This window comes from Heptranchias perlo, chromosome 4, assembly GCF_035084215.1.
Source record: "Heptranchias perlo isolate sHepPer1 chromosome 4, sHepPer1.hap1, whole genome shotgun sequence".
NCBI classification, from domain to species: Eukaryota; Metazoa; Chordata; class Chondrichthyes; order Hexanchiformes; family Hexanchidae; genus Heptranchias; species Heptranchias perlo.
The window spans coordinates 23,138,350-23,162,222 of NC_090328.1; the positions used below are offsets into that span (position 1 = coordinate 23,138,350).

General features: G+C 40.9%; 1 protein-coding gene across 6 annotated transcripts in view; it reads right to left on the bottom strand.

Moving 5' to 3' along the window:
• The window catches only part of acsl1a (acyl-CoA synthetase long chain family member 1a), a 145,439-nt gene that overhangs the window by 13,671 nt on the left and 107,895 nt on the right, over positions 1-23,873 (bottom strand). For 4 of the 6 annotated variants that reach the window (XM_067982589.1, XM_067982590.1, XM_067982588.1 and 1 more), the window contains 7 exons: positions 22,966-23,043; positions 20,636-20,770; positions 19,625-19,759; positions 17,281-17,376; positions 14,270-14,342; positions 11,364-11,452; positions 3,672-3,788 (listed from right to left, as the gene is read on the bottom strand). In XM_067982589.1, the coding sequence (XP_067838690.1) occupies positions 3,672-3,788; positions 11,364-11,452; positions 14,270-14,342; positions 17,281-17,376; positions 19,625-19,759; positions 20,636-20,770; positions 22,966-23,043 (723 nt within the window). Of the gene's footprint in view, positions 1-3,671; positions 3,789-11,363; positions 11,453-14,269; positions 14,343-17,280; positions 17,377-19,624; positions 19,760-20,635; positions 20,771-22,965; positions 23,044-23,094; positions 23,173-23,873 lie in introns of all 6 variants that reach the window. The other 2 variants (XM_067982592.1, XM_067982587.1) reach the window with 1 other exon arrangement.

The following is a 23,873-nucleotide window of genomic DNA, read 5'->3' on the forward strand; positions in this document are numbered from 1 at the left end:
GTAGGGGGTGACTGTCGGGCCTTCAAGTCAAGCAGTAGTAACAGCAGGTCAGTGAGTGACGATATCAAGCAGTGAGTATCTGTCCAGACTAATCACACCATTACTGCAGACTACACAAGTTTGCCAACATAACAATCAAAGTTAGAATTCATTGCATCTTTTAGTCAAATTTAGTCATTAAGAACTTTGTGTGAACCAACCGTTTATTCTTTTTTCTTATCCCTCTTTCAGACCAGTGCATCATGACCAAGAACACAAGGAGGTTCTAACTGAGGTTCTAAAGCCTCAGTTTAATATCCTTGAGCCACCCACAACAGTACTGCATGTGGGGCCAGACTAGTGCTTTGCACAAGCTCATTATCACTTCCTGAGACTTATGCTCCATCCTTCTGGCTATACACTCTTATGATCTAGTTTGCAGATAGGCTAGCCTTTTGAGTTTTGTCTTTTCTTCCAAGGATGTACTTCCCCTAGAAGGCATCAATGCACTAGAAACTGTCATGTGAGGAACTAGATCCTACTTTTCTGCAGTCGGGCTTTAGTGCACCTTTGGGAAAGTGGTGAAGCTTGATCAATTAAAATGGAACTTCTGCTAGGATGAAGGAAAGGTCTGATGAAAGGTTTGTTGAACACATTTGTATTATATATTTGTAGGAGATCCACACATGCAGGCAGAGGGCAATGATGAGGTACTAAAATGAGTACTTTGCATCTGTCTTTACCAAGGAAGAAGATGCTGCCAAAGTCGCAGTAAAAGGAGGCGGTAGTTAAGATACTAGATGGGCTAAAAATTGATAAAGTGGGAGGTACTAGAAAGGCTGGCTGTACTTAAAGTAAATAAGTCACCCAGTCTGGATGGGATGCATCCTAGGTTGCTGAGGGAAGCAAGGGTGGAAATTGTAGGAGGTGCTGGCCATAATCTTTCAGTCCTCCTTAGATACAGGGTTGGTGGCAGAGGACTGGAGAATTGCAAATATTACACCCTTGAGCAAAAAAGGTGTAAGGATAAACCTGGCAACTACAGGCCGGTCAATTTAACCTCGGTGGTGGAGAAGCTTTTAGAAATGATAATCCGGGACAGAATTAATAGTCGCTTGGACAAGTGTGGATTAATAAAGGAAAGCCAGCATGGATTTGTTAAAGGCAAATCGTATTTAACTAACTTGATTGAGTTTTTTGATGAGGTAACAGAGTGGGTTGATGAGGGCAATGCGATTGATGTGTATATGGGCTTTCAAAAGGCATTTGATGAAGTGTCACATAATAGGCTTATCAGCAAAATTGAAGCCCATGGAATAAAAGGGGCAGTGGCAGCATGGATACAGAATTGGCTAAGTGACATGAAACAGAGAGTAGTAGTGAACAGTTGGTTTTCGGACTGGAGGTGGGTATACAGTGGTCTTCCCCAGGGGTCGGTACTAGAACCACTTTTTAAAAAAAAAATTAATAATTTGGACTTGGGTGTACAGGGCACAATTTCAAAATTTTCAGATGACACAAAACTTGGAAGTGTAGTAAACAGTGAGGAGTATAGTAATAGGCTTCAAGAGGACATAGACAGGCTGGTGGAATGGGCAGACACATGGAAGATGAAATTTAATGCAGAGAAGTGCAAAGTGATACATTTTGGCAGGAAGAATGAGAAGGAGCAATATAAAGTAAGTGGTACAATTCTAAAGGGGATGCAGGAACACAAAAACCTGAGGATATATGTGCACAAATCTTTGAAGATGACAGGACAGGTTGAGATAAAAAAGCAAACGGGATCTTGGGCTTTATAAATAGAGGCATAGAGTACAAAAGCAAGGAAATTATGTTGAACCTTTATAAAACACTGGTTCGGCCACAGCTGGAGTATTGTGTTGAATTCTGGGCACCGCACTTTAGGAAGGATGTGAAGGCCTTAGGGAGGTGCAGAAAAGATTTACTAGAATGGTTCCAGGGATGAGGGACTTCAGTTACATAGATAGACTGGAGAAGCTGGGGTTGTTCTCCTTAGAGCAGAGAAGGTAAGAGGAGATTTGATAGAAGTGTTCAAAATCATGAAAGGTTTAGATAAAGTAAATACAGAGGAACTGTTTCTACTGGGGGAAGGCCTGAGAACCAGAGGACACAGATTTAAGGTGATTGGCAAAAGAACCAAAGGCGACGTGAGGAAAGACTTTTTTTAAAAAACGCAGCGAGTAGTTATGATCTGGAATGCACTCTCTGAAAGGGTGGTAGAAGCAGATTCAATCATGGCTTTCAAAAAGGAACGGATAAATACTTAAAGGGAAAAAACTTGCAGGGCTGCGGGGAAAGAGCAAGGAAATGGGATTAACTGGATTGCTCTTACAAAGAGCCAGCATGGGCTCGATGGGCCGAATGGGCTCCTTCTGTACTGTAACCATTCTATACGCAGGTTCCCACTCATTTTTCTACTACTGAATGTTTGGATCAAATAGGTGATGAAGTACAACACCACAGTACCAAGTTAGAGGTCCATGTCCAGTTTACATCATGAGTTAAAAAGCCTCAAGTTTAGAAGTTATCAGTAGACACTTGACAGATTGTCCTTTCACCATTGAGACCTGGGTCTGAATCCAACCATATCAACAGGATAAAAGTCTCCCTTGTTTGCTAGTTTTAAGGTTGCTATGTTAAATGAGTTTGAGCAATCTCAATCAAATTCCTAATGGCAATGGACCCACAACACAAAACTCCTCCTTAATTTGCACTGATTGGCAATCTCAGAGGAACCACAAGGATAGTTGGTGTGACGTACAGTGGGAGGTACTTTTCAAAGGTCAGGGCTGAGTCATATTGTTGGGGACGAGTAGAGGAAACTTGATCCTGCATCTAACCCCAGCTATACTTAATCTGGGAATTTTTGACACAAGAATGCTCGAAATGGAAAAGTAATTCAATTCCTTAACACTAACAACTCCCATCTTGACTGAACTTCATCAAAGGGTTCAAAAAAATTCAACTGTTTTAAGACTGGCTGAGTACTCTTTTTGAAAGCTTCTGAATTATTGCATCTGCAGCAATGAATAGACATGTTATATACCAATCAATATTGTTTGTGTATTTAAATTTCAAAAAGGCAGAAAAAAGTACCTAATAGGATTTCTATTCTGCCATCAGTTGATCTGAAACATAAGTGCCTTTTTACACCCACTAGTATTACCGTGTATAAAGATATCAGGCAATGGGAAGCTTTCCAAATTGGTAGAGATTGAGTGTCACCAATCAGAACTGTCGAGGAAGTATCTCAATGTCCATTGCAGCTTTCACTCCTGATTCCTATCCAGAAACCTCAATGGAATTTCTAGGTTACGACAGGATCACTGTGACGCCCCTGTCCTTTGAATAACCACTCGCAGTCTAGGGTCGCACATAAAAACCAGCAGAGGTACCAGAAGGAGCCTACAGAATCGTAATCCCGGACAGCTTGCAAACATCCAACTGTTTTAAAACTGTGATAGTACCATATGAAAAAGAAGAGGCGGAAACTGGTAATAAAATAAGGGAGGAATAAAATAGGGAGCATAAATAGTGCATTCTAATATAATTTGTATTTACAAAAATCAAGGTCACTTCTGGGTACTTTGGATCTATAATGACATACTTGTATTACAAGCCAATTGCACTTATACTACATGGGGAGATCAAAACAGTTTCCTCCTTACCGGCAGCCATTTTCCTATGTCCCCTGTGTGCAACCAGCCCTGGTCATCCAAAGCTTCTGCTGTTTTCTCAGGGTCTTTTAGGTAACCTTTGAAAACATTTGGCCCTTTTACGCAAATCTGAAACACAAGAGAGTTTCCAGCACCATAAGCAAAGTGTTGATAATAAAACTTTATACTTCCATGTTTTAATCTTCATCCCGCCACAAAATAATCCAATGCACACAACAGGAAGCATATCCATGTTTGATCCTAAACAGATTTGATACAGCAGGTGACATCTCCACGTTTTGTTTTTTGCTTTTTGCTTTGTGTATTTTTTTTTAAAAAAGCAAATGACATCACAGCTAAGAGCAGATGTCAGCGATGTCACCAGAATCAACTGTGCAAGTCACATCAATTTAGTTCCTATTTAAAATTAAAAATCCATGCATTAATGCTGTATAATCTTAATTATACAATCTGTCTGCAAGATGAGCACCTGTTGAATATTCTATTCTTGTTATCAACAATGAGTTGGGGTTATGATCAACAGTCTAAATTCAGAAAAGGATTAATATACTCTATACAAACGCCAAAAAAACACATTTGTATCGGATTTGACATTTTTGAATGAAGTGTAATTTGATTATATACGTATAGCATACCGTATATAGTAATGTACAAGGCAATCAGCACATAAGACAACTCTACTTTTCAGCTAAAAAGCCTGGAAAATAAAAATCTATGACCCACATATAAGTCACCCCATCAATCATTTCAGATGCAGAGCGTAGAAATTAGATACTTAACCATGGCTTCTCCCCCATCTATTTAATGTCGGGCTCCAAAAAAAATATTCTGTTCTCCTGCCTGGATTTTCCTGGTAAAATAACTGGTCACACCTCCTAGCATTGCAGAACGGGAAACGGCCAATGAAGGATCACAGACCTATGCTTCGCGGGTTCAACCAAGGTAGGCAGGTCTGTGCGGAGTTGGTGATGGCTGAAATGATTCAGGCACACTGGTTCATTAGAGTATGCGGAGAAGGCCTAAATGGCTAATTCTGCAATTGTTCTCATTGGTATAAAGGGTTATGGAACCCCTAAACCCATATGCCACATAAGATCAGCCACTCAACCGACTGGTATAAATGGTCACAGAAATTACCAGTAGAAATCAATCCGGATGCACGACCCCATGGACTGGATCTATGACGCAAGGGTCGGAAAACGAATTAGCGCTTGGAACACTCAGGCGCTCTGCCATACAAGTTCACTGATGCTTCTGTCATGGGAATAGATACGTCTCAAAGCCGGTACAGCAGGCCTTACTGAGGTTAGGTGAACTGGGCAGCACTCTACAGAACTGGGTGGATATACCAATGCTCACTCAGGCAGGCATGATGGACAACATCTCCAAGGTGTCGCTCTTGCTATGGATTACCAGAGGTCCAAAGCGCTCATCAGTTGGAAACCAATGAATATACGGCTTCTTGCAGCTCATTTTGTTCAGAAACGTAGATATTTATTAGTAACAGTAGCATATGGCTCAAAATACAAGACAAACTCCGATGACAGACAGAGCCTTAGGACGTTTTACTATGTTAAAGGTGCTGTATAAATGCAAGTTGCTTTTATTGATACAGATGAGTACTATTGATGTTTCCAAGCAGCCATCGCATTAGTGCTCCAGCGGGACCTGCTCTTCCTATTAGGAGACTTTAATGGTGAAGTAGGAGCCGACAGATCAAACTTGGCTAAGACCCTTGGACCATATGGCCATGGACAACAAAATGAGAATGGTGAGCGACCTGTTAACATCCATGCTGCCCACAGCCTCAAGAAATGGGGCAACTTCTTTTGCAGAAAAGGCATCCACAGATACACATGATACAACAACGATGGAACTGCCAAAAAGGAAATAGACCACATTATTACAAACACTCGTTGGCGTGTAGTTGATAAAGTCCGAGTCTTCAGAACTCAAAGTGTGATAACTCGGACCCATTGTCTTCTTGTGGCTTATGTAGCTCTGAAATTGAAGAAAAATTCTGATCTCTCCAGAGGCTCAGTCAGCCATCGGTTTGATGCTGAGAAGTTCAAGACGCCATCAGTAAAATATCATTTCAAACTTGAATTGTCCAATTGCTTTCAGGCACTGGCAGAGCCCACAGATGATGTGAAGGCAGAATGGGCCAATTCTAGAGATCAGCAGACATTCTAGGAGGTAGATGTTCTCTGCGCTCCAAATGGATCACTGATGAGACTCTTGATCTGGTTTAGGGCTGTAGGAAGGCGAAACTCAACCAGGTTCCACAGCTCAGGGAGCTAAGATGACAAAGACAACCATCAAGAGAGACAAGGCGACCTACCTGACACGACTAAAAGAAATTGAAACAGCAGCACAGCACAGATTACAGATCACCAGGCATTGTTCTCTGACTATATATGCTATGCGTTTTTAGAACCCTTCACTCACCTGACGAAGGAGGTAAGCTCCGAAAGCTTGTGATTTAAAATAAAACTGTTGGACTATAACCTGGTGTTGTGTAAGTCCTTACATTTAACTAAAGGAAGTTAAGGGTAGTATCAAGTTAAAAGAAATGGCATACAACATAGCAAAGATTAGGAAAACTTTAGAAACCAGCAAAGGAGGTCTAAAAGAATAATAAAGAGGGAGAAAATAGATTGAGAGAGTAAACAAGCAAGAAATATAAAAACTGACAGTAAGAGCTTTTACAAGTATATAAAAAGGAAAAGAGTAGCTAAAGTAAGTATAGGTCCCTTAGAGGATGAGACTGGGGAAATAATAACGGATAACAAGGAAATGGCAGAGGCATTGAATAGATAATTTGTATCTGTCTTCACAGTAGAAGACACTAAAAGCACACCAATAATAGTAGATAATCAAGGGGCAAAGGGGAGGGAGGATTTAAAAAGAATCACTATCACTAGAGAAAAAATACTAGGCAAACTAAATGGGTCTGCAAGCTGACAAGTCCTCTAGACCCAATGGCTTGCATCCGAGGGTCTTAAAAGAAACGGCTACAGAGATAGTGGATGCATTGGTTGTAATCTTCCAAAATTCACTAGATTCTAGAAAGGTCCCAGCGGATTGGAAAACCACAAATATATTTCCCCAATTCAAAAAGGGAGTGAGACAGAAAGCAGGTAACTATAGACCAATTAGCCTAACATCCGTCATTGGAAACATGCTAGAATCTATTATTAAGGAAGTAGTAGCAGGACATTTAGAGACTCATAATAAAATCAAGGAGAGTCAACGTGGTTTTACGAAGAGGAAATCGTGTTTGACAAATTTATTAGAGTTCTTTGAGGAAGTAACGAGCAGGGTGGATAAAGAGGAACTAACAGATGTAGTGTATTTGGATTTCCAAAAGGCATTCGATAAGGTGCCACATAAAAGGTTACTGCACGAGGTAAGAGCTCATGGTGTTGGGGGTAATATAATAGCATGGATAGAGGATTGGCTAACTAACAGAAAACAGAGAGTCAGGATAAAGGGGTCATTTTCAGGATGGCAATCTGTAACTAGTGGGATGCCGCAGGGATCAGTGCTGGGGCCTCAACTATTTACAATCTATATCAATGACTTGGATGAAGGAAGCAAGTGTACTGTGGTCAAATTTGCTGATAATTCAAAGATAGGTGGAAAAGTAAGTTGTGAGGAGGATACGTACATCGGTTATGCGAGTGGGCAAAAATTTGGCAGATGGAGTGTAATATGGGAAAATGTGAAGTCATCCACTTCGGTAGGAAGAATAAAAAAGCAAAATATTATTTGAATGGAGAAAGACTACAGAATGCTGCGGTACAGAGGGATTTGAGTGTCCTCGTACATGAAACACAAAAAGTTAGCATACAGGTGCAGCAGGTAAATTGGGGAGGCAAATGGAATATTGGCCTTTATTTCAAGGGGGATGGAGTATAAAAACAGGGAAGTCTTGCTTCAACTGTACAGGGTGCTGGTGAGACCACACCTAGAGTACAGCATACAGTTTTGGTCCCCTTATTTAAGGAAGGTTATACTTGCATTGAAGGCAGTTCAGAGAAGGTTCATTAGATTGATTCTGGGTATGGAAGGGTTTTCTTATGAGGAAAGATTGAGCAGGTTGGGCCTATAACTCACTGGAGTTTAGAAGAATGAGAGGAGATCTTATTGAAACATATAAGATTCTGAGGGGGCTTGACAGGGTAAATGCTGAGAGGATGTTTCCCCTCATATGGGAATACAGAACTAGGGGGCATAGTCTCAGAATAAGGGGTCACCCATTTAAGACGCAATGAGGAGAAATTTCTTTTCTGAGGGTTGTGAACCTTTGGAATTCTTTGCCCCTAAGAGTGGTGGAGGCTGAATCATTGAATATATTCAAGGCTGAGTTAGACAAATTTTTGATCATCAAGGGAGTGGAAAGGATATGAGGAACAGGCGGGAAAGTGGAGTTGAGGCCAGAATCAGATCAGCCATGATCTCATTGAATGGCGGAGCAGGCTCGAAGGGTCAAATTGCCTACTCCTGCTCCTATCTCTTATGTTCTTATGATAAATAGCAAGCCCCCAACCAATGAGGTGAATACAGGAGGCTTAGCCAAACTGAAGAATTGAAAAGCACCCGGCATACGTGGCATCTCTCAAGAATGCTTGAAAAATGCTGATGAAGGCACTAATCAGTCGTCTGCACCTGCTATAGATACACAAGAATATTCTGATGAAACGCTTCCCCATCAGTGGCGCCAAGGCATCCTCGTGTATTTTTACAAAGGGAAGACATCTAAAACAGACTGCAGCAACTACAACAGTATTACCCTAGTGTCAGTTGCTAAAGTATTTGCTTGGGTGACAGTTGCTCTCATCAAGAACCCTATGAGAGACAAACACCACAAACAACAGCCTGCTTCACAGACAGTAGGTCAACCGTTGAACAGATATTTACACTACAGCAGGTGGCAGCCAAATGACGCAAATCCAATATGTTTCCTACAACAATTTGAAAAAAAGCTTTTGACTCACTGAATAGAGAGAGCCTATATGCTTCCTGTTATAATTTTGGTAAGTGATACCTAGAGATTTTATCAAAGAGCTTTATGCCAACACAAGCAGCTGAGTCCATATTGCCAGAAACCTTTGAGCCTTTCAAGTTTAACACAGAAGTATGTCAGGGCTGTGTTCTCGCCAGAACCCTTTTTGAAAGTGAATCAGCACAGTATCAACTACTTTGGCTTGATGTCTGGTACACGTGAAGAAAATCTTCCAATCTCCAGTCTGACTTAAACTCATTCATTTTAAGCTTGTGCCCCTTTAGCTTTGTGCTCATAACCCAAGTCAAATAGCTTCTACATTACCTACGCCTGTCCAAAGATTTTTCTTTCCTCCATTCACGAGTCACAGGATAGCTGTTAAATTGAATTTCTCCCATGCATTCGTCCACTACATCATACAAAAAAAAACAACTGCTGCTGACCATTGCAGCCTGAAAATAGAGTCAGTTCAGACCAGGCCAAAACTTTGGTCTTGTGAATCCACATAGTTAAACTAGAGTGCACAGGTCACAATGCCAGGTTTTATTCCTCATAACTGGAACAAATGGTACCAATTCCATTTATGGCCACACCACCCACAATTTAAGTTAAGAAAAGCAATCATCCTGGAATCTCTCCAATCAGATTTCCACTCTGCCACAGGTCCTAACTAAGGCCACACATAACATCCTCTGTGGCCATGGTGCATTATCTTCTCCATTGTCTAGCTCAATGGGACTGACCTCACTTTGTTTCCACTTTTAACTATCCAATCATGGCCAGATCATCCCCAGCAATGGCTTCTTTTTCTGCCCCTGCACCTTACTTCCAGTGACCCACAAGGATCCATCCTTGGGTCCCTCCTTTTCCTCATCTACCACTGAGCCACAGATGCACAGGTTGCGAGCAGTCTGGTTGGGCCTGAGTCAGCAGCCTCCCTTGGCAACATCTGTAGACGTGGGGTCAGCTTGGACATGTACGCTGACAACACCCAGCTCTACCTCTCCACTACCTCTGTAGATCCCTCTCCTGCCTCTGTACTGTCAAAGACGTCTTGTCTGACATCCAGTCATGGACGAGTCAAAATTTGCTCCAATTCAACATTGGGAAGACTGCAGTCATTGTCTTCAGCCCCCGCCACAAACTCTGGACCCTAGTCACTGATTTCATCCCGCTCCCCGGCCACTGACTCAGGCCCAACCAGACTGCTCGCAACCTGTGGCTCAGTGGTAGCACTTCGTCTGAGTCAGTAGGCTGTGGGTTCAAGTCCCATTCCAGTACAAAATCTAGACTGACACTCCAATGCAGTACTGAGGGAGAGCTGCACTGTCTGCGGTGCCATCTTTCGGATGAGACATTAAACAGAGACCCCGTCTGCCTCTCAGGTGGACATAAAAGATCCCATGGCACTATTTCGAAGAGGAGCAGGGGAGCTCTCCCCGGTTTCCTGGCCAATATTTATCCCTCTACCAACATGGCTAAAAAAAAATCTGGTTGTTATCACATTGCTGTTTGTGGGATCTTGCTGTGCGCAACTTGGCTGCAGCGATTCCTACATTACAACAGTGACTGCACTTCAAAAGTACTTCATTGGCTGTAAAGTGCTTTGGGACATCCTGAGATCATGGAAGGCACTGTATAAATGTACATCTTTCTTTTTCTTTGTGTCCTTTTTGACCCCGAGCTGAGCTTCTGACCCCAAATCCTCTCCATCAAAAAGACCATCTACTTCCACCTCCGTAACATCCCCACCATTGCCCATCTGCTGCTGAAACTTTCATCCATGCCTTTGCCATCTCCTATATTCCTATACTCTCCTGGCTGGTGTCCCATCCTTCAAACTTCAGCTCGTCCAAAATTCTACTCCCCACACCCTAGCCTTCACCAAGCTCAGCTTATCCATCACCTCTGTCCTTGCGGACCTGCATTTGTTCCTGGTGCCCCAACACCTCAAATTTTAAATACTCATCCTCGTTTTTAAATTTCTCACCCCTCCTTATATCTCCTCCAGCCCTACAACTCCCCCACCTCGAACTCTCCATTCCTCAAACTCTGGTCTCTTGTGCATCCGGGCCCTCCCTTCTGCCCACGACTGGTGGCCGTGTCTTCAGCCATCTCGGCTCCACGCTCTAACTCCCTCCCTAAACCCCTCCACCTCCCTCTCCTCTAAAGACCCTCCTTAAAACTCAGTTCTTTGACTAAGCTTTTGGTCTCTTATCCTAATATCTCCTTCTTTGGCTTGGTGCACATTTTGTTTTTAATGATTCCACCTTTGTGAAGCCGTGGGATGTTTTTCTACATTAAAGGCACTATATAAATGCAAGTTGTTTTTTTTTAAAGCTGTCATAGTCATAATGAGAGCATTCATGTGTATAATACAGTAATTCACTTAGTTTAAAAAAAAGGACTTATCCTACACCCTAAATAGTTAAATTAACTCTTACAACAATATGGCTAAAAATAAGTCAGGCTGCTAAACTGGCAAATTCTTCTCTTTGTAGAACATTCCCATGGTCCAGTATGAATTACTTTAGAACTCCCAGTACATGGATTTCAGAAATTTATGCTGTTTTTATTATTCATAGTACAATTACTTGAGTGAAATATTCAGATCTAAAATTAAATCTTTATAATGTACTGTTATTTATGCAGAGTACAAAACATTTTCTACTTACCTCACCCTCCCCTTCTTCTGCAAAATAGTTCATATCTTCTACGTCAACAAGCTTAATCAGATTACAAGGCATTGGAGCTCCAACGTGGCCTGTAGATGAAACAGGAGAGCCAGTTATGAAGGAGCTTAGCTGCATATATTCCCATAACTGGGAATCTAGCTATCTGTTCTACTGGTAAAAAGGAATTTACTTTTATTAAAAATGTTCAGCATTTTAGCTTAAATTATTTCATTCGACATGTTTACTTCATTCCACATGTTTACCTCAAAATCTATAAAGTATTATTTGCCATGAGATGTCAACCCAACCTACATCCTGATATGGTATCAAGAAAAATATATATTCTAGTAATGTGCACCGATTTAGTGTTGCAGGGCAAAATTACAGAATGCAACTTTCATATCAGCTCAACCAGTTTTTCCTTCCTTTTAAACATTTTTCACCCAATATTACAATATTTACAAAGACCTGAATGTTATACATACTTTCATCATTAAACTTACTTGAAGCACAGTAATGTGGTGGATGTGGATCAGGGATATGTGTACTGGGAATACTTTGCACTCAAGTTTGAGTGCTGTGGGTATGCCCTCATTAAAAACACATTAACTGCAAAGCTGCAGTGAATAAATTAATTTCAATGTAGTTTAACTTAAAATTACAGGATATCATAAATCAGTGGAATAATTACAGTAATTAACATTCATAGGAACAGATTTCACAGAACAATGGGGGATATTGCATTATAAACTATGGGCACCAATACATATTTTAACTGCGCACAGGATATTTTGTATCCATTACGCCTGATGTATATAAATACTGCAATAAGCTTTGAATGTTTTCCACAATAGTTTAAAAGAATCCCTCCTCGTTAGAAATCCAACTTGTACAAGGTGGGGTTGAACTTTGAGAATGTAGAATTGGTGGCAAAGTTCATAATGTAGTAGTAGGTCTAAAATCAAAGAGAGAGAGACTGGGCTTAAAAACAGAGGGAATATACTGGACAGTGAAGTGGATTCTGAAGGGAACCTAGGAAACAAAGTTAGGAGATATACACCTGAGAATACACTCGTTGCTATGAAAGTCTGTCCAATACATACATTGATAGGCAAGATGTGTTGGAGGTGGATGATCCTGCAAGGCATTCTTTAAACTGATTAAAAATCTTTGGGAAAAAGCACTATCAAACCTATAGTAGTTAAATTCCAGGAAGAGGTTTACAAGAAAAGCAGCAAAATTGAAATGAAACTGAGGGAGCATATGTTCGAATATCTTGTTTACTCAAGACGGGTTGCTGTTTCAATCTGACTAATTGGTTATTCCAAATAACATGACTGGAACTAGTTCTCCCTTATCACATAGACATTTTATAGATGGCCTAGTGAATTAAACTGACGTGGAAAGAATAGTTTTTTATAAATAGTTTTTCTGATAAACACGCAGTGTTTATCAGAAAATTTGAAAGTAAACAACACGTCTCTATTGAGTTAGAGCTAGTCTCAGTATTTTTTGCTCTAACTACAGAAATTAGTAACGAGAGGCTAAGATTTCCATGATGAAATTGTATCTCCAGAGAGATGAAGGGCAGATCACGTGACATAATGAGATTTAAATATACGCTTCAAATAAACCATCCTTTTCTTTTAAATGCAAAGGCTAGTCAGGATGGAGTTTGAAGTTGTATATATTGTTGTATAATCTGAGGTTTCCCTTCTGTAAACCTCTTTTTGATCTGGTATAAGGAAATGGTTTATACGCTGGGGAATCAGTCGAGAGTAGGCAGGGAAGAAACAGAAAATAGGAAGAGTACAGGTTACAGCCAGTATTAGTTCAATGGTAAATATGGCATGGAGGAGACACCCAACAGTTTAGGTTGGGGAAGGGAGGGCGAAGGAAGAGGAATTGTTTTTTGGAATAGTTTTTATTCTCTCAACTATCAACAAGGCTGTGATGAAAATGCTGTCCAAACCAGGAAGTTTTTTTTTAAAAAAAGGTTGTTACATTGGCTAGGAAAGGTAACGTCACACCTACGTCCCAAACATTAAACACTTGCCTTTTGGTTTGTTCAGCATTTTCTTTGCAGTTTGAAATTTCAATTCTTCAGCTATTCAAAAATGTTCCCTTTCCTTCCCCCCTTCTTCACCTTAATAAATTAATATCTTTCACAGTTTACAATCTAGAAATTATTAGCTTACATGTTTATCTTTAATTTTGGTACTTTTCATCACATTTAAGAAAATAGCACAAAAAGAGAAAGCAATTTTTACACTCATGATTAACTAATTGAAATGTACACTAGTCAACTTTTTGACTACTACTGAACATTTCTTCAGACACCAAAGAGACAATTTTAAATGCCAGTGGAGAACAGAGTGTGCCTGCTGCCCAGCTGTTATTGCCAGCGGGAGACCGGACCCATTTAGAGGCCCAGGCCTCATTTACATTCCACCGGCAAGTCGCCAGATGTCCCGTTGCAGCTCGCCAACTCTAGGAGGCTGGGTGATTGGCTAGTTCCCATGCTGAGCCGGTCAGCAGTTGGACAGGCCGATTTGCCTCCAACAGTCCCTTTAAGGACCGCTGCTAAGACCGCTCACCAGCCGGTACAAATGGGCAGAGTGTGAGTGGTACACTCTCTGCCCATTTGTACCTCAAAATTGCAATCTGAGTGCCATCTACAACATAGAACCCTGTAATGAGCTCCCACCTGTTTCAGGCAAGTGACTGGGCTACCCCTTGTGAAGGGCCTGGGCAAAATGGAGGCGGGCAGGGTTGGAGAGGTAAGTGGAGCACTCTGATTTTAGAGCCACTACCTGCTGGGCGGACCCAGTCAATTCAGCCCTCAGGTTTCTTAAAACCAATCAAAGCACTGAATCCAGACATTCGGTAGGAAAAAAAAGCCTTACCTGCTGACCAATCTCCTGGAATGGTCATTGAACAGCCTGCCGTGCACTCAGTTTGTCCGTATCCCTCATAAAACTGTAAAATATTACAATGACAAAAATGCAGAGTTTTTAAAATGAAATATACAAGAGAAGATCCCAAAAAAAACCCATCAGGAGTTATCCCTCAGCATTTGGCAGCTTCTACGGTCAAAATTAAAAACTCTAAAGATTGCCGTGAATAATTTTCCACTCCATGTATCTGGATAGTCACAGCAATTACCCCAGTTGATGTTTTTTCAACTGACCCACATAGCACACAATAATACAGGAGTATGGACAGTGACTTCAGCTCTGCATGACATTTATTACAGCATTGTACTGTTCTGAGTGGAAATGCACTTAACAATATTCAGAAGAAAGAAAGTATAAATGTACCATCCCACTGGAAGACCAGTATACTACTGTGTTACATCTCAGCTCAGCACCGACCTCTGCAATTTATGGACATTCCATTGGTTGCTATTTTGGAGCACAAAAAAAATGCAATCAAATTCCCTAGCCAGGGTTACCCAGTGCACCCCTGAAAACGTGCACATGACTGCGTGGATGCCGAGTCAGGACAGGTTTGGGCTCAGTTATGATGCTTCCCTTGGGTGGGGGAATCCAGAACTTAGAGGCATAATCTTAAATTTAGAGCTAGGCCATTTGAGAGTGAAATCGGGAAACGCTTTTTTCCCCCCACACGAAGTGTTATGGAAATCTGGAACTCTCTTCCCCCAAAAGACTGTGGATGTAAGGTCAATTGAATTTTTCATGGTGGAGATCGATCGATCAATTTTTGTTAGGTAAGGGTACCAAGGGTTATGGAACAAAGGCGGGTAATTGGAGTGGAGGTACAGATCAGCCATGATCTAATTGAATGGTCAAACAGGCTCGAGAATGATCCAATCCTGTTCCTATGTTCCCTTGGTCAAACATTTACCACTGAAGCTCGCATATGAACAGTAACTACTTAGGTAGCAATAGGAGAAGGTTGTAAGGGCTGATACAACAGAACCATAGCAAGAGTCAGCACTTTAGTAGAAAAGTGCAGCAAAGGAGCAATTAAAGCACTAAATGAACAAGTGGATGCAATACTGTAACTGAGTAGAACAAGAACTCTGCTGTAAAGAGTCGGCCCCCACTTGGGGGTGACCTGGAGAATCAGCCAGGAGTCTTGGTGGGGTGGGGGGGGGGAAGAGATTTAGTGGGGAACAGTGCAGGGCTGGATTAGAAGAGGAGGAAGACTGGGGGGTCAGGTGATTGTGGCTCAGGGCAGGGGAGAAGACAGCGACAACGGACTGGGGTCGGGGGAGAAGGAGACTGGGGAATGGCGTGGACATGCGGTCTTGCATTTCCTGCAGAGCTGGGAGCAGCAGCAGCAATGTGGCGAGTGGAAGGGGCACAGAGCGGAGCAGTGGGTAAAGGGGTGAGTGAAACCTGGGGAATTTACTGTGGGGAAACAGTTAAAGATAGTTTCCACTGGAGGGTGAATGGGGAACAAGGGGACAGAAATAGAGAATTTTCACTGAAAGAATCAAGCGGGAAAGGAAGAAGGAAGGTTCTTGAACTGAGGGCTATTAGACCATGGGATGCTTCACCACAAGTGGCTATTGAGGTAGAGACGAAAACATTATTTAAAAGGGAATGGAATGAGTATTTGAAAAGGAGAAATATAAAAGGATCTGCAAGGATTGGGGTAACAGCTGAGAGCTGCAGCACCAGCACAGGCACTGGGGGCAGAATGGCCTCCTGCTGAGCTCTATCATTCTTTAAAAACTCTCCTTTATTTACAAATGTTGGTGCTGAGCTGAGTTTAGGATTATGTTCCCTGTGAGAAGTGCCCTAAACGCCAAGCCTACTGTCCTTTGTGTAATCTCAGTTTGGTTCAGGTAGGCCAGTGCCAGCCGGTTTTGACGCGTGAAGTCCAAGTATAGATCAGCTCTGACAGCTCCCAGTTCAGAGTTGTCTCCTTTACAAAGAACCTGAGTCCAAAAAATGGAAACAGCCTTGGAGTGGACGTTGATGACTGTGGCCGACAGGTAAAGTTGGTGTCGCCAGCATATGCGAAAGCTGACCCCCAGTTATGAATGTCGTTGTCAAGGGATTGCATGCAGATGATTAAAGAGAAGGGAATCAAAGATGCAGCCCTGAAGCACATCCTAAGTGATTGTGCAACAAGTATAGGAGAAGAAAGCATGCGAGGAAATGTGGGTCCTGAAATTCCACAGGGCTTACGCTGAGTTTCTGCCCTTTATGGGGGGTCTGCCAGAATTACAGTGGGAGACTGCGAGCACCCTTGCATAACATCAGGGCCCTAATGTCTGCATTGGTACAGATGTAAACAATTTTACAACACCAAGTTATAGTCCAGCAATTTTATTTTAAATTCACAATTTTATTTTAAATTCACATTTACCTGAGGAAGGAGGAAGTCTCCGAAAGCTTGTGAATTTAAAATAAAATTGCTGGACTATAACTTGGTGTTGTAAAATTGTTTACAATTGTCAACCCCAGTCCATCACCAGCATCTCCACATCATTGGTACAGATGGGAATGGAACCAGGAGAGATCAGTACTAAAGGTAGGCTGTGAAGGAGACTGGAATGGTCAACAGTGCCTTAAGAAGAAAGAAGTGTTGAGAATGAGGAAACGTGGTTGTTGCCACAAAAGACATGGTTAGTGACTTTGGTCAGGATGGTCTGGGCTGCAGGGACTTGAAAAGGGAAGTGGGGTTGATTTGGGAAGAAAGCTGGGGGTGGGCGAGACAGGAGGCACCAGCAGCCGAACGGATGACTGCTTGTGTCATGGCTACATCTTCGCAGTACTGACTAATGCCACTCAAAAATCTGATCTATGACCGTGCATTTTTTAAAAAAAATTTGGATGGCAGACCCAGGAAACTAGATAAGTTAATCTCCCTCTAGCATCACTTGTACAAAAGACAAATTAGTAAAATTCAAATATGTACAGAAATTAAAAATGCAGCTTACCTGACAACCTACAGCTACCCTGATAAAGGTAAGCACAGTCTCAGACACAGGAGCAGCTCCAGTTACCATTAATCTTACCCGACCACCAAGACCATCCTGTAGACAGAAAGTGGATTGATAACTAGATTATTGATAAAAGCCAAATATCAAGTATTGAATGCCAATATTTCTTCAAGATTAATTAAAGCAGAGGAGCATTTTTAAAAATTCTATATGAAACACCATGGGGCCAAACTGTGATTTTGAATTTCTTCACTCAGAGGGTCGTGACTATTTGGAATTCTCTGCCTCAAGGGGATGTGGATGCTCAGTCATTGAGTATATTCAAGACTGAGTTCAATAGATTTTTGGGCTTTAGAGGAATCAAGGGATATGGGGGATCGGGCGGGAAAGTGGAGTCGAGGTTGAAGATCAGCCATGATCTTATTGAATGGCGGAGCAGGCTCGAGGGGCTGTATGGCCTACTCCTGCTCCAATTTCTGATGTCCTTATGAATCCCTACCCCAGACAACCTCATTTGTAAGTTTCACAGATCTTTGGTATCAGGTGGAGCCTCTTCAGGGCACAGGAAAGAAAGCTGTTAGGGGTACCAGGCCTCAACATGCTACATCACGTGCATCAACACAGCTCTAACTATCCCCATCTACATCCCCGATGCATCTGCATTTGGCCTAAGCTATATCAAATCCCACATGAGCACCGCGCCCTGCCGCCACCAAAAAAAAATCACTGATTTCTTCCCACCTTGTTTGCACCCGAGTCGCTAACACCCATCTGCTTATGCACTTCATATTATATATTTTTCCTTCTGCTCTCACAGAAAGTTCATTAGCAGTCACTACAAACAGGGATCTCTTAGCTTCCCCTTCTAGTCAAACTTATCTAGTTCCGAGGGGTTTCACATTACAGAAGAGGGAATATGGAGGTGAGTGAGCGCAGGTAGCATTATTTCTCTTTAATATTCCTGAACATACCACTATAATTGTAAACAATTTTACAACACCAAGTTATAGTCCAGCAATTTTATTTTAAATTGACACTATAAGACTGAGAACAGGAGAAAACAGAGATCATTTAACATGGAGGTGTATGATTGAATTAGATGGGGAAATCAGAGCTGGAGACCCATTAGGTAGGACATAGTGGCACTAAGATAAGAGAACGGGACTACAGCAATACTGTTCTTTTAAAAAAGACTTTTCATCTTTAAGATAGCAAAGCATCCCTAACCCACACAGTACTCCAAATAATCATTCCAGATTGACGTTTCAGTTCTCTGACAGCCAAACAGTAAAGGACATAATCTTAAAATCAGAATTAGGCCATTCAGGAGAGAAGTTAGGAAACACTTCTTCACACAAAAAGGTGGTAGAAGTGTGGAACTCTCTCCCACAAAAAGCAGTAGATGCTAGTTCAATTAATAATTTTAAATCGGAGATCGATAGATTTTTACGAGCCAAGGTCATTAAGGCATGGAGTTAGGATACAGATCAGCCATAATCTCATTGAAATGGCGAAACAGGCTCAAGGGGCTGAATGGCCTACTTCTGTTCCTATGTTCCTAAAGGAGACCAAACCAATGCAATAAGGCAGACAGTGGAGGAACACTTCTGTACTCCGGACACTCGGACAGTATTCCCTTCCAACAACGGCAAGAGCACCAAACCCTGTATGCCAAGTCTGGAGCATGCATCACACATTACCAAATTGTGCGATAGTGGTTAGAATCCATAGCACTCTACTTTGAAACCAAGTACTGATATTGACCGTCAGCCTTTAGGTTCAAGTTGTGAGTTGAGATCAGAGTGGGCATGAGGCAACCTTGATCCACATGCGCAATTTTTTCAGTTTAACTACAATTGAAAAGCTTAGAATACTCAAAAAAGGAAACATGGTCTCAAGGTGAGACTGTGTATAGCAGAGTGGGGCAAAGAGATCCCAATGGAAGAAATTTTCTTAGAACAGTGTTCCAGATTTTCCAGCCTTTCCCTGCCCTGCTCAGTAGAATGACAACAACTCCATTACTTTGTGGAGGTTAAATAAATGAGGACAAATTCATAATTATTTTGCGACCCTACTCCAAAACACTTACTTTTTTTAAAACTAGGGATCACAAAAAAATAAATAATGCACCAGGTATTTGGATAAATTCAGTGAAGCATCAATTAAATGTAATTTTAAAAAGGCTGAATCTGCATTAAAACTTCTTTCTTACACATATTTTCTTTACACGTTGAAAAAGAAGCAATAGAAATGGCAACCTCATTGGGGTTCAATGTTAAATAATTATTGGATAAAGCCCTTTTAATTTCCCCGCGATATCACCTGCATGCATGACACATACCTGTACTTTACGAAAGATTAACTTGTCCCATATGCTGTCGCGTCGCAATATCCCTTTTTGAAGTTCTGCTACTTTCCTCCGAGTAGCATATTCCAACATCTGCCGTTTTATAGGGCCGCTAGCCTGGCTATGGATCTACAAGTCAAACTTGTGTTAAATTATCAAAGAGACATTGAAGTTATGACAAACTATGAATTGTTTTCTTTTTCAAATCTAGGAATGAAAATTAACTGGAAAGAATTATTTAATCCATTTTCCATCCCATTTCCAACTTAAGTAATAGTATGCAATCAAAAGCAAGTCAACAAAATAAAGGCCTTGTCATGTGGATCCATTTGCATTTGTGTTTGAGAAATGAAAATTTGGCAAAACAGTCAGTCATCATTTTCATAGAATCATAAAATGTTACAGCACAGAAACGGGCTAGTCAGCCCAAGTTTGTGACGTTGTTATTCTCCACAAGCCACGTTGTCTAATCCCATATCCTTTCATATTCCTCTTTCTCAAGCAACCATTTAATTGCCTTTTAAAAGTATATGGAATCAGTTAACTGTTTATGGCAGAGAATTCCATGTTCTAACCAGCCTCCCATTAAATTTGTTTTGTGACTACCTTAAGTTTGTGCCCACTCGTTACTCTCTTGCTAACCAGTGGAAATAATCTGTCACTATGTTTCTCATCATAACTCTTCATAATCTTGAAAATCACCAACAGATCTCAGCTTTAGTGAGAAAGAGTCCCCACTTCTCAAGTCTCTCTTCATAACTGTAAACTCTGATCTGTAGATAATTTTCTAACCATTTTTCTGGCTGTTCAGCAAGTTCAAACAATTTGGGAAGGGTGCAAAATAATTATTAGATACCAATACACAACTTCAATCATCTACAATGATGGTCACAGGGTCTTTCCTGTGAATCAATATTCAGATTATTTAAAAATATATATATATAGCTGAACATTCTGATTTGAAAATACCAATATATAACAGTTACAGAAAGAACTCAGGCTTACCTTATCATACATCCTATTAAGCAGACGGGGAACAACAGGAAAAATAGTTGGCTGCAAAACTTTGATGTCATCCATTAGCAGTCTGATGTCTCCCTGAAAGAATCCAATCCGTGCACCATGACAGAGAACCACAATCTGCAAAGAAAACCCGAATACTGGCATAAAACGCACATCAATTTCATATAAACTTCTACAAATAAGAAAAAAAAAGCCCTGCTAATACGGGAAATACACAATGGTTCAGTACAGGAAGAGAAGAGAGTTTCTGTTCAAAAGGGACAGGTTAACTTTTCGGTATCTTACAATGGGTTATACCTGAAACATTAACTGGTCTTTTCTCTTTATAGATGCTGACTGAACTTGCTGTGCATTTCCAGCATTTTCTGTTTTTGCTTCATATAAATTCTGGTGGCCTCTATCATAAGCATTTAATATCAGGAACATTTCTATATTAATGTATGGTTCTGGCACTCAAAATTAAAAACCTTCATTTAACACAAATATTTCCCTCCTGTTTAGTTGCTTTGACTGAACTGTTGCCGTTTCCTGCAAATCCCTGGCTTCCAAAAGCATTTGTGGAACTCAGTAATTCTGTAACAACCATTCCTTTTATTTATTCTTATTACAGGAAGTGATGATCAGACCTGGGGGAACATTTTAACAATTTGCAAACTGCAAGTGAGAACACAAACGGAAGGCAAAAAAATCAAAAAGCAAAATAAAAAAGGTCATTACAAATCTCAATTTCAGGGAGACTCGGTCGATTTTAACACTTGTACCTCATTAGGGTTGCCGCTTGCCGACTTTCTGACCAAAATGGGCAGGAAATCAGCAGGTAGCAGCTGGTCGTCCATTGAAATTGAACGGCTGGCAGGTAGTCGCTGGAGACCAGCGGGAACAGTCGTCAGCACAAGGTAAGTGGATTGGAAGGGCTTATCAAGGGAATCGTCACCTGGAGAAACCAAAGGCAGGGAAGAAGCAAGGTTTCCTGATCAGTCCCGGAGGAGCACTGGGCCTCTTCTGGCCAATGATGCAGCTCCCGGCAGCTTTGGCCTGGGGGGGGGGGGAGGGGGGGCGTGGGGAGGCCATCACTGCTTCCCACTCAGGCCTCAGGTAAAAATTGCAGTTGGGCCCCAATGACAGAATGAGAGCCCGATCTGCATATTTAAAGAAGGATCCTGCCTAGTTTCTAACAGGTTCCCCGCCCCCTTCAAGTTGGCCAAATTGAGACAGATGCGGAGTGGCTATGTCCACCGCTCCATTTTAACTACCCCTACCCGTTTTCTGGCAGGGGGTGGGGGAGGAGTTAAAACTGATTTAGAGGGGTCGACTTTAAGATGAAGAAGCTATAAGACTTCAAGAAGGGAAACTATCAAGGATATCAATTATCCCATCCTTCTCTAAAAGCACACCTTTATTCTAACCTATGAAGCCCCCTTACCTGTTCACTTTTCAAGATGAAGGGATTCCTTTCTCCCAACTCCTTTCAGTACTAATGTTCTAAGTTCTGTAATTTGTAAACTTCATCTATCAGTAATTATACTTATCTATTAACAATCTTGGCCAAATTGAAAAAAAAATGAATATAAGTCATACAAAGCTACCTTCCATCTGTCCAGACAGGTAATTAACAAATACTTGTTGAAAAGTTTACTTCTCTATACATTTCAAATTATTGAAAACACTTTATTGAGGAAGTACTGAACCTTAGTGGGTATGCAAATACCAATTAATATATCTTCAGCAATTGATCAAAGCAATACAAAATCATTGCCAAATTATTCTGATCCACTATCAATTTTCTATCAATTTGTCTTTTAAAACCAAATGTGCACAAATCGTTTCAACATCTAAATCGACATGAAATTTACATGACGATATTTGAACAGTACGCCAAACAAAATGTTTTTTTTAAATGAATGGGATAATTTTTGTGAAGATATCAAACCTTCAATTTTACATTGTATTCTATTCACAAAAAAAAAATCTAATTATGCATTTTCTCTTTCCTCATATGGCTGCCCCGACTAATCTTTGACCATACAAGGAATTCACTGGAGCCACACATCAGAGGTATTAAATGATATGTTGAGTCAGTGAAATCACAGTATTGTCCTGAAATGTGTCATTTACTAGCCTGTGACTATTGATTCATAATGCTGTAAAGTTGAAGTTTGATCGTTTACTGTGGCTACAAAATGAAAACCAAAAATGTTACCATGCGAGATAAATGTTATAACATCAACAACTGTTAGAGGGTATTGTGCACTGGCCCTCAACCATTCTGAATTTTGAAATACAGCTTAACCTCTAGAAATTCTGCATCTTACCTGCACCAAGCGTTCAAACATGTGTGCAAGTGGTAAAAAGGAAACGTGTGTGTCAATGGGTGATGCTACCCATTGTCCCTGTAAAAACACAACACACAACTCAGGCCTGGGTTGATCAGAAAGACCTACCTCCACCAATCTTTCAAACATATGACCCAGAGGCAAGAAAGAGATTAGAATGTCATCTGGAGTTGGGAGGTTCACATTCTGCATGATTATGGAAGATGAAGTGAAAGGAAAGAAAAAATAGATAAGATAGAGACATCCAAGATTGAATTGAAAAGTAAAAATCAAATTACAGAGAAAAAAAAATACTGAAATCACAACATCTAAAGTTCTCCATTGTTAAAACACTAAAAACTCAGGAGCTCTACTGACCTCAGAAAACTAATACCAAAAGATCCAACCTTTTATATTACATGTATAAACTATTGTTTATTGTTTAGGTCAAACAAAATTTTACATGCATACCTTGAATCATAGAATTCTGCAGCACAGAAAGAGGCCACAGTCCATTACACCCATAGTAGCTCTCAAGGTTAACTGTTCCATTTCCCCACCCTTTCCCCGTACCCTTTTAAATTTTTCTTTTTTCAAATATTTAGCCACTATGCTCTTAAAAGCTATTATAGATTCTGCTTCCACTGTTGTTTCTAGTTTGGCATTCCATGTTCCAATAACCTTGTGTATAAAAAAAAATTCTCCTAACTATTCCTTCATTCTTTTGGAGATGATCTTATAATTATGCCCACTAGTTACTGATTGATCAGTTATCAAAACCCCTCATCAGAGGTGTCAGTGCAGTTTGCAGCAATTTCAGTGCAACTCCTGCAAATAGTACAACTTCAGCAATAAGGTCAATGCAACTTTTTTTAAAAAAAGAACATTCCATTAAACAAGCTCCTGAA